Here is an 11,807-nt window from a genome sequence, read left to right on the forward strand (position 1 = left end):
TTGAACTGATTGTACAAGTATTGAACTGATTTTACAACTATTGACCTGAATGTACCACTATTGACCTGATTGTACCACTATTAACCTTTTTTTTACAACCATTGACCTGAATGTACAGATATTGACCTGAATGTACAACTATTGGCTGATTGTACAACTATTGAACTGATTTTACAACTATCGACTTGAATGTACCACTATTGACCTGATTGTACCACTATTGACCTGAACGTTCAGATATTGAACTGCATGTTCCACTGTTGAGCTGATTGTACAACTATTGAGCTGATTATACTATTGAACTGATTTTATAACTATTGACCTGAATGTACCACTATTGACCTAATTGTACCACTATTGACCTGTTTTTACAACTATTGACCTGAACGTACAGATATTGACCTGAATGTACAACTTTTGGCCTGATTGTACAACTATTGAACTGATTGTACAACTATTGAACTCATTTTACAACTTTTGACCTGAATGTACCACTATAGACCTGATTGTACCACTTTTGACCTGATTTTACAACTATTGAACTGATTGTACAACTATTGAACTCATTTTACAACTTTTGACCTGAATGTACCACTATAGACCTGATTGTACCACTTTTGACCTGATTTTAGAACTATTGACATGAACGTACATATATTGACCTGAATGTACAACTTTCGGCCTGATTGTACAACTATTGAACTGATTGAACAACTATTGAACTGATTTTACAACGATTGACCTGAATTGGGTTTACTTTGATATGTTTCTACATGATCATTTTGATATTTTACTTATTTAACCTTTTGTAACCATAACAACTGTTAGAATTTCACTTGACGGGGATTCATTGTATTTACACTGTCTCGTTTATTGGAACATGGTGGGGCTAAGAGTGAGGTTTGATGAACTATTAAAGTACTTGTGCTGACGTTTCCAAGGCGGCGCCCCTCTGTTTTCCTTAGATGTATGTCTATGTTGTTTCATACTGTTTTCGTGACCATTTTGCTTGTGTCCCTTGTTGTTTTCTCGTCTACGGTAAGTATCTTTCCATTTGCTCCTAGTCTTATTTCTTTAATTTATCCCCCCTTCCCCTGGTCTACTGTCCCCTTCCCCTGTGCCCTTTGACTTTGTGGGCCTGTTAATCAATCATTTATTTGTTTTCTTTGAATTCCTTATCAGTAACAAATTATGTCCTATTATTTAATCATTTATTTGTTTTCTTTGAGTTACAAATCATTTATCATTTTAGTGATTAGCCTATCCGTGCTGTGCCTTGTGCCCTGTCCTGTTTATGTTTGGGTCCGCCTTGGCTTTCATTGGCTTTCAAGTGGCTTTCGATAGTATAAAGTAAAGTAGTATCTACATTTGATAATGTATGTACAAATAGATGAGAAACAAACTATAAGGTAGATATCTTTGCAGATATTTAATAAGCTCAAACAAACGCAACACGCACTTTATGAGAATAAAAGTAAGATTAAGTAAAAGCGATTTTCAAATTGAAATTACAAGACAATTATTGCAGCCTCTTGAATTCCAGAGCATAAGAATTCATAGAAATCGTAGGTTATATCATAACTATGTCAGCTTTAGTCACAAAGAAACAAAATGAAAGTACAAGACGATTGATAATATTTCCATAAGTCAACAAAGCATGCCTTTATGTATGACACATGCAATGGGAAAAAACCATGATGGCAATTATTATTTATGTTGTGGTGTTTAGAAATAATATTTATATTGTAAGTGTTTCTAATAAAAAGGTAGGTCTTTACCCGCTTGGCACCATTGTTGTGGTGTTGGAAAATCAAAAGCTTTTTGTTGTCTATAAATAGAATTTAGTTACTTATTACCTAATATTTACTACAAATTTGCTTCATTCAGATCGAAAAGGTTTTATTAAGGGTAGACAAATTTCAGAGGCTCATACAGGGCGTAATAGATAAAGAAAGATGGTGTTATAATTTTTTAAGATCAAACTAAGGCTTTTGATAGGGTACAATGGGATTGGCCAGATATCTGCTTAAAAGGGTATGGTTTAGGAGAAAAATTCAGAAAACGGGTTCAAATGTGTTTAGTCGGCTCGGAAACAGCTATACAAACAAACGGATTTATTTCTGAATACTTTAGAATTTCTCGCTCTATTAAACAAGGTTGTCCAATAGAGCCGTTTCTCTTTATCTTACAAGCAAAACCAAAGGCTTTTGCAATAAGAAATAATATTAATATACAAGGCATTAAAATGTCTTCGTTAAATGGCTATGAGCTTGAATTAAAAGTAAGTCAATTTGTTAACGATACACAATTTTTTTGGGAGAATAAGAGAATAAGTCGTCAGTTCCAGAAATATTTAGTACTTTGAAAGAATGTGAAATTTCCGCTGGGGCCAAAATGAATAAGTATAAAAACAATCATCTTTATTGAAAAATCAAAAGAAAGGACTTCGAAATTTAAAGATAAAGAATGGACAAGAAATTATGGTAAAGTTTGTCACGGCTATAATATAGATACGAACGAAAAAAGATAAACACAATTAAAAACTGTCTTCAAGTATGTTAAGCTTGGGGTCTGACTTTTAAAGGGAAAATTCTTGTTCTCAAAACATGCATGTATGTAGTTTCTATTATTAATCGCGCGGTATACCGACACAATACATAGAAGAAATCGAAAAAATTATGAGCGATTTTCTTTGGGACAATAAGCGACCGTTAGTTTTTAAAAGAACAATTCTCCTTGACTTGAAAGACAGAGGTCTAAACTTTCCCAATACTTCTAATATTCAAGCCAGTCTAGATGTTAAAACAATATACAAAAGTATACACTCTAAATACATAACGAAAATATTTTTTTACAAAAATATGATACTAATGGGGAAGACATGAATTATTATTTTCTATGTAAATGTTCTTCTTTAAATTTACGTTTCAAATTGAACATAAGTACGTTTTACAAATCCGCCCTCGAAAATCGGTGTCGGTTTAAAGCGAAGTTTAAGCCAAAGTCTCTATCCGATGTATCTTTTTTGAAACTCTAAAATTCGTTTTCGCAGGAAACCATTATAATTCAATTCATTTGTTAAAAGTAGTATATTGTTTTTAAAAGATATCTGGGATTTTGAAAATAATACTTTTATCAGCATAGACACTCTTGTAAGAAAATTAAAATGTACGCGAAATTGGATTGCCGAATGGCATATTCTCAAATCAAGCATTCCTAAATTGTATATAACTACTTTAAAAGACCATGATTATAATACAGTGTCGAATTACACTCACTTAGACGATTTTGGACGCAAACAAAAACATTGCATGAAAATATTACAATAAAACAAACATCTCATATATGAAATTATAAGACTAGTAAATTAAAAACCGAAAGCAAATGGTAAAGCTTACTTAATATGGAAATATGGAGTTACCATGGAGTAAAATATGGTGCCACGTTTATGATTCTTTTTCTTCATGCAAAGCTGTACAAATGGATATTTTAACACAATGTTATTTATACAGAACACAACTGTCTCTTATGAGTTTATCTGATGGTAAATGTTGTATATGTAAATCTCACAGAGAAACTTTGTTTCACCTCCTTCTGGGAATGTGATTTTGCAAATAATATTTGAACATTTGTAATTCAAAAACTTAAGTCCGCTAAAATCTTGGAAAATGATTTTTCAAATTTGAAATCTACTGCACTTTTGGGTCTTTTGAATAAGCAATTAATAATAAATTGATCAATACTGTTATATTTGAAACCAAATGGGCAATTTGGAAAAATCGTAACTTCATATCAACCAATAAATATTTTGTTAAGAAAATTGTTCAATGTTATAAAATACCAGTTTGAATACAAGTGTAGAAATAAAGACGATACTGTGACAGAACTGTTAAAATATCTGAAATTTATATGAATATTATCTTTAATGTATGGGATGCAACTCAACTGAAATTATAAAATTAATTCACAAAGAGTTAATTCGCTTTTCAACCTTGTCACTTTTCGGACAAGTAAATCGTACATTTGCGAATTCTTATATTTATCACAATATCTTTACTGCTTCTTATTTTGTCAGAAATCAAATATGTACATGTTTAATTGTAAGGCTGATAAGAGGATGCCTCTTGACCACTATCATGCCAATGACGGGGGAAAAAAATAAATAAAAAACCCCCAAAATTTTCTACAAAAGATAATAATAATGACTATTGACTAAGTATAACAAAGTAATTAAAAGAATAAAAAACTACTTAAGAAACGTAACATCTTTATTAACATAGATATATAAATGTTAAATCAATATTATGTATCTCACTAAGTTTAAAGGCCAGTGTAAAACCATTCTCCAAAGAGCCATAGGCCATGCTAAGTTACAGTTAAGGAGTGTATCAATAAATTCTACAAAGTTACATAATACAATTTTAATCAACATTATACTAGTGAATGAATAGAATGAAATATCTATAAAACAATACATGTTTGATATCATTAAACTTAAAAAAATAAACTTAAATCCAAGTTTAAGTTTAACCCTTAATATCTCTACAAAACTATATGTGCTGATTATATATGCTATACTTCTTGAGTAATATTATGCAATATTATGTAATGAGTATATGTAATGAGTACATAATCTGTTGTAGTTAGAATCCAACTTTACAACAATACACAGGCTTTTGAAGCAATGAATTTGTTCAAGATAAAACTTAAACTTAAAATGTTTTAAACATATCTCATAGAAAAAGCATATTAATCATATCATATCAAAAGTGTTCATGTCAATATGAAACTATAAAGTATAAAACAATATCTAGCAAATCTTCTTAAAGAATAAATAAAGAACATATTTACAAAATATACAAACAATTGAAATGATAATTATTAACGTCATGCAATATGGAAACAAATATATCTATAAATGAGATCTATAATTTCTTCTTTCTGTCGTCATCAGGGTTTTCAAGTTTTGTCTTGCTAGGGTTTAGTAGTGTGCTGACACAATTGCCTTTAATGGCCATATTGTGCCCAATGTCTTTGTACTAGATTTTGCACTATTGTGGAACATGATATTTAAGCGAAATAACTAGTATGTTAAAATAAGGGCGTGATGGCACAGCACCTTAAATGTTCATTGCACCCATGTCTTTGCACTATTATACACATGTTGCGCGATATCATTATTTTGTCCCTCAGATGCGCGATTTGGTAATATGTCTCTCAGATGCGTGATTAAAATACTTTTACTCAGATGCGCGATCTATAGATTTGTTTAAATTGCGTGCTATTCATGTCACTTTAATCTACACTTTAGATTTCCTTTATCACTATTCATATAACATTTTAACACTAATATTCATATAACACTTTACTGGAATTTTCTTTATCATTTTCTTTACAAAAGAACATCATCTTTTAATAGAAACAATATTAAATTTTACTTTTAATTTGTATAAATGCCAAAAGTTTTATTATAAATCAGTTACACTACCATGTTAAAAAAACAATCATAAGAAATATAGTTACAGCAGATGATTAACAATATTGTATCATTAATAAAGTTGCATCAAAATGATTAACAATTATGACATCACAAAAAGCATATGTGTAAGACATAGCTGCGAAGGACATCTATGCATATCTATGGACATCTATGGACATCTATGATAAATAAACACTTACTTAAGGATCATTACTTAAGTGAATTAAGAAATGTCTGTGAAACATATCACCAGACGCCTATAGATCTTAAATTCTATAGAAAATAATTAGACACAAACACTCGGTCTTCTAAAAACAACAAGCCATTAGAAATTAAAATTCTATATAATGACACTCATCAAAAGCAACTTAAATTTTTTATCATGGCATAAAAACTTACAGAAAATTCGAATCTATTTATTGGCACCTTAGTACTTAGAAACTAATTTCTATCTACAAAAAATACAAAAATCTCATAGAAACTTAAATCCTATATCATGGAACCTCAAACCTATAGAGCTGAAAACACAAAAAAACACACTAAGCACAATCTAAAGCAGCACAGAAAAACTTGTAATTAACAAAAAATGTTACAAATAATCACACAATATCAATTATTGTAACAAAAATTTAACGCAACATATCAATATCTTGCATATTATATATGCTATACTTCTTAAGTAATATCATGCAATATCATGTTATGATTATATAATATGTTGTAGTTTGAATCCAACTTTACAATATATAAACATTATTGAGGATCTGTTTCCTTTCAAATTAGTTTTTGCTTTTATATAACTGTAACACGAATTGGAATTTCTTACGAATTTAACACCAACATTAAAATAACAAAATTTAACAACAAAAAAGAGCATAAGGACAATAAAATAAAATAATTATAAGAATAAGAGAAAAAAAGGAAATAGTGAACATGATACATTTGAATGGTAATAAACACAGTTTGAAAATAGGAAAATGGGTTAAATGATTTAGTGTTAACCGTGATTAGAGTAACATGATAATGAAAATTCTTATAAAATTTCCAAAAAGGAAATTAATTAAATATATATAATACAGTTTTGAATATTATGATCTATATTTATCTGTTACTGTCTAAGATTATATTGTAGATTCGTTGGCTTTATAGATAAACATTTCCAAATTGTTTACAATTTGTACTGAATGAGTTCTGCAGTTTTATACATACATGTATTTGGGTTTATTATGTAATATTGGTAGATATACCTTTTTCTAAAAGAATTGTACAACGTATATACGTATGCCAATCTGCTTTATGTCGGTATACATAGGTATACAATGGACACATTTTCCATACTTGTTTTAAAAAAATCATGAAAACAATAGAATTGTATCATTTAGAAATTTTTATAAAACATTAAGCGGGGGAAAATGTTGATATAGTCTAAGTAAATAATTCTGAACACTCTCTTAGAACAATTAATTATCTTGCTATGTATGGTTATGTAATATCGTATAATGTATCTTATATTTTTTTAAGATAATTTTGTGCTTGTTTTCATCTATAACACTATATACATAATTATTTTTTATTTTTAACTGACATTCTAGTATGAACCAATTCACTCATAAAATAGAAAAAAACAGTATTATGCAATAACATTAACAATATCTAATAATGATAAAACAACAATGCGGAAAGTCGTGAGTTTGAAATAAATGCATGAAATAAAAAATCACAGAAGACAAGAGCTGGTCGGACAAGGTGATGCACAGAGAAGTAGTTTCTTGTTGAAATCTCTTGTAGTTTCAGAGTAATGTCCCAAGCAAAGTTCAATGTGTAAAAACAAAAAGGGCAATAAGTCAAAAATTAGGCATGGCTGAGATACGTTTCTTATACATTGACTTTTACTAAATGAGATCTATCTAGCTACAAAGTTTCTTGTTGATTCCCTCTGATACCTCTGTGGTTTGAAGGTTATGCCCGGGACAAAGTTTAAAGTGTAAAAATAAAAAAAATTAAATCATTCCAATATTAAGCAAGGCAGAGTTACGCAAATTGTTGAGTTCTTACCAGAATCGGCAACCTTAAAACGTTCATTATCAAATTGTGATGTATGACAAAGATAAGGTATGACTGATATTGTTTTACTTTGTGTGTAATGAGGTTTTGCATATGATTATGTTTAGTCTGTTGCTGGTTAAAAATGAACCTGACGTTGAACTTACTTTAAATGAGAGACATGTATAATTATTACAATTTGGATAAAGTTTTCATATATACCATATTGGTTTCTTTTTAGAAAATGTCGTCAACAAAGTAAAAAAAGGGTAATCATCTACTTTTATTAACTACAGTGTAATGAACATTATGAATTGCACGTGGTTCAGGTTTTTTAAACTTTTTCCAGAAAATATACACCATAATGCCGACTATTGCGAGAATACCAAGAATAATAAAAAGGTTATATTGCCATTTCCATCCAGAATCCGTCCGGGGAACGTGCGGTTTTTCACAACTCTTTGCGTACTGAAAGTCACTGTTACTGCGCTTTGTTCCATACAATGTTAAAGATATTTTGTGAACACTTGTGTTTCCTACAACAGATTTTCAATTTAAACTGTAAATTTTGAATTTGAATTCAATTAATCAGACATCTTCATAACGACTAAAGTATTAAATTAAAGAAATCTGATTTTTTTTAAATGGTCATGTATTTAAAAATTAAACTAACAGAAAGTAAACATCTTAAACCTGAATATTGTTACACACTTTTTGTGGATAAAACTCATATCATACATCTTGAAATACATCAAAAATTTTTAATACATTGAATTTACACATTAGACACCAGCTGATTTTGGACCTTAACTTTAGATATACTGGGTTTTAGGTTTAAAATGACAAAATATAAAAACAGATGCTTTGTATAGGTTATTTAAAAAACTCAAAGTTAAAGTTTACCACGAAGGTGCTTATTCTGTATAATCACTGTCCACATTCCTTGTGGTACCTCATCCCAGAAATGAACAGTCACGATTCGTCCTTCTCTACTATAGGGCAAGCCGTCCTGAAATTAAATATCATAATAAAACCTTTGTTAGCAGCGATTAATAAAGAAAAGCACAGCGTCCATTTGAGAAATCCTTTTCTAGACAGTCTATAATTAGTACAAAGCTATGTTTCTCGAATGCAAAGGACATATTTTGAGCCGATGATAGGATGGGATGCCCTATATGTGTCGGCAAAGTGTCTAAAAAATCCTTATAAAAATATTGAGGTTTACAATGTGTATGACTTAAAATGCAAATGTATATCTTTCTGATAAATATACAATAAGAATATTACACGTTTTTAATCTTAAGTGTATTTAGCAGAATGAAATGGTAAATGGAACAACTAAGTTTAGCATGTATGAATTAATTGTATTTATGGACAACCTGGCTGAGATCATTGTCCATAATAACCGAGGAAGTGTTGCTGGGTGAGATAATTTTCACTTTCATATGGTCAGTTGTTGTTGTAAAATTCATCGAGATATCGACATGTTCAAGGGTTGTTATACATGTATTGCTTGTACAATTGTACATGAATTCGAACTCCTGTATCTGGCTATCTGGAATTCTGCAACAATAAGTAAATTTATAGTTTAAGTAAAACCTAGTTTTTGAGATGATATTGAAAATCTAAAGCTTTACTGTAAAGGGAGGTCTCGCAGTACATCTTAAGAACCGACATGTGTGTAATCGAACGCAATCATACCTACATAATTTAAATGATACGTTAGCTTTATCATAGGAGAGCTGTTAAGACGTTATCAGTTTAATTGTCTAAAAGTAAAACATGTTTACAACAACCTTATTGTTGGTGGGAAATGACTTTTGACTTTAGTAAAGAAATAAGATCCAAAAGGGATGAAAAACTAAATTGGTTGCTTGGCGATATTTTTGTCACTTTGCTGAAAATGATTATATATAATGTTACCTTCTCGTGAACTGATCCACGCTGACTGATAAAAGAGCTGGAACTGTCGAGTGATTCAAAGCCAGTTGAACAAATTTATCAGCGTTGAGCAGTCCAAATCCGAACATATCATGAACTGAAAATATAGTAATTTTGTGTTAAACTATAATTGTTAATATATATTCATGTACTTTGTGTACCGAATTATTGACTTTTCTTAAATATAAAGACCGATATGGTGTCAGATGAAAAAAAATCTCCAAGTTGTATTGTTATTCCTTTTTTTCCAAAACACGTTTGTTTCCATGTGCATGCAGAGCAGCAACTTTAGCATTTGTATCATATTATTTGTAGCCTAATATGATCATTGTTAGGTCTTAACCGCAAATGAAACAACGTTAGAATGACTTGATCCAGATCCAGAAACATATTTCTTTTTTTCTAAACACTGGGTCTTAAAGTGTTCGATACTTTAATAAGAAAACAAGAATAACTTTGCAAACATTTCCACTAAATGAGAAGTCAGCTATCTAACTATTCCTATTAATTACTTTCACTGTAAGCATTACATTGTGATTTTGTTAATGTTATTACAGAAATAATAAGGTTTACATTTTAAGCACGCTCCATTTGTACGTAACGTAGTTTTATCTTGCAACTGTTCTACGTCGGAAGCTTTCACTAATATATGCTGCACATCCCTCAAACTAAGATTTGGACTGAAAAATTCATGTTTCACATTCATTTCAATGTTACTCAAAGTTTATTATCATTAAAGTTAATTAGAAAAAGGAACCCTGACATCTATCATAACATCACATAAAATGAAAAATAAATAAATAAATTGACCAATATGATAGCCAGTTGATTCCAAATAAATTATAGTTATACATCGTACCTTTAAATGTAACTGAATAATTAATTTAATCGCTGTCATAATATTAATATAAATTTGATTCCATTGCATCATGAAAATGCAATTTTTTGTTATTTACTACATCAAAATGTTTGGATTTCTGTTTGATGAAAGATTGCATTAATGTTCACAGTTTCTTTTATACCTAAATTACAAATACTCGTTGTCTCAAATGTACATAATATGCAACATAAGATCATACAGCGCCCCTGATGAACCAGGAATCAGCTTAACAGTGATCAAATGCACATAATTAAAAGATAATACATTTAACCACGTGTTTTATAGTAATAGTATCAGTTATTTCTTTAGCCTGATTAAACAATAAATTTCTGAGTTATTCATAAGCTGAAAATGCATTACAGTTTCTACTTTGGCTTACTAATTGGACATATTCTTACATATATATGTACATTCAAACTTTCTTATCTCAGGCATTACAGTTTCAACACCACATCTCAACTTTTCGAGGGATGACCTCCGCTTTGCATACATATGAACATTTACATATCTCTCATTGTAAATGGTATTCTTGAAAAATTGTTAAATGCGCAACTTATTAATAAACTAATCAACGGCCACGTGATATTTATTATCAGTTGACATCAACAACTAGTGTACAAATCCACAAAAATATTTTTCAGTAACAATTCAAAGAAATAGAACTTGAATGCAAATAAGAATTAGTCCCATACTTTGCCTGTAATCCTAAGGATATTATACCCGAAACTTGAGAAACTGCCGCTGAAAGACCTTTAAAATCCCTAATGCATTTGTTCCCATGGGATGCTGTTACCTTAAACAAAATACATGCAAAATTATGTCAGAAGATCCTCAATTCTGAAATGGACAGAAGACTCAAGAATAGTTATAACAATGTAGGAAAGAAAAGTTGCATACTTAGTTTGATTGAATTAATTATTTAAGAAATATAAAACAAAAATGTCTAAATATGCGTAAATTATTTAATTTTACCCATGAAATATGGTGCTATATCAGTCAAATATATTTCATATTTTTTAAAAATAAATATGAAATATAAATATGAAAGTGGGCGGAGTCAAAACTCATATTTATTTTCAGGGACTACTTTCGCCATCTTGTTTGAACAATCTGATAAATACAAAACAACTTTTTGTTGAATTTTGTTTTGAAAACTATCTAGAATGATAGAAAATCGTCTAACTTAGAAAATAAATCCGAACACCAATACCTTTAATTCAGTTATAAACGCTGTACAGACGTTTTAAGAGTTGTTTACGTGACGTCACAATATAGCGCCAAATATCGCGTGCAAAACAAGACGCATTAATATATTACTGCGCGCTGTACAATTGCAGTTGCGTAGCAAGCAATGGGGTGTATTACCATTGTTCTTTGATAATGAAATTAAATAAAAAGGTTATTTTTTCGTTTACCGTGAAATATGGTATATATTTTCACTCAACATGATAAAATGCCACATAT

General features: G+C 29.9%; 1 protein-coding gene across 1 annotated transcript; it reads right to left on the reverse strand.

Annotated features, from left to right (window-relative positions):
* Positions 1–6,780: 6,780 nt before the first annotated feature.
* Positions 6,781–11,137, reverse strand: LOC132734672 (furin-like). Its single transcript, XM_060721461.1, has 5 exons — positions 11,036–11,137; positions 9,446–9,560; positions 8,902–9,085; positions 8,426–8,531; positions 6,781–8,058 (listed from the first exon to the last, which is right to left on the reverse strand). The coding sequence occupies exons 2-5, from the start codon at positions 9,550–9,552 to the stop codon at positions 7,796–7,798; spliced, it is 660 nt and encodes a 219-aa protein (XP_060577444.1). The 5' UTR covers positions 9,553–9,560; positions 11,036–11,137; the 3' UTR covers positions 6,781–7,795.
* Between the last annotated feature and the right edge of the window lie 670 nt (positions 11,138–11,807).

This window comes from Ruditapes philippinarum, unplaced genomic scaffold (assembly GCF_026571515.1).
Source record: "Ruditapes philippinarum isolate M1 unplaced genomic scaffold, ASM2657151v2 ctg6054_1_1_1_1, whole genome shotgun sequence".
Taxonomy (NCBI): domain Eukaryota; kingdom Metazoa; phylum Mollusca; class Bivalvia; order Venerida; family Veneridae; genus Ruditapes; species Ruditapes philippinarum.

Coding starts and splice junctions, on each gene's coding strand:
- LOC132734672 (XM_060721461.1), bottom strand. CDS start 9,552: ATGTTCGGATTTGGACTGCTCAACGCTGATAAATTTGTTCAACTGGCT. Junction 9,086..9,445: donor GTGGATCAGTTCACGAGAAG/GTAACATTATAT, acceptor TTATTGTTGCAG/AATTCCAGATAGCCAGATAC. Junction 8,059..8,425: donor ACAGAATAAGCACCTTCGTG/GTAAACTTTAAC, acceptor AATCTGTTGTAG/GAAACACAAGTGTTCACAAA.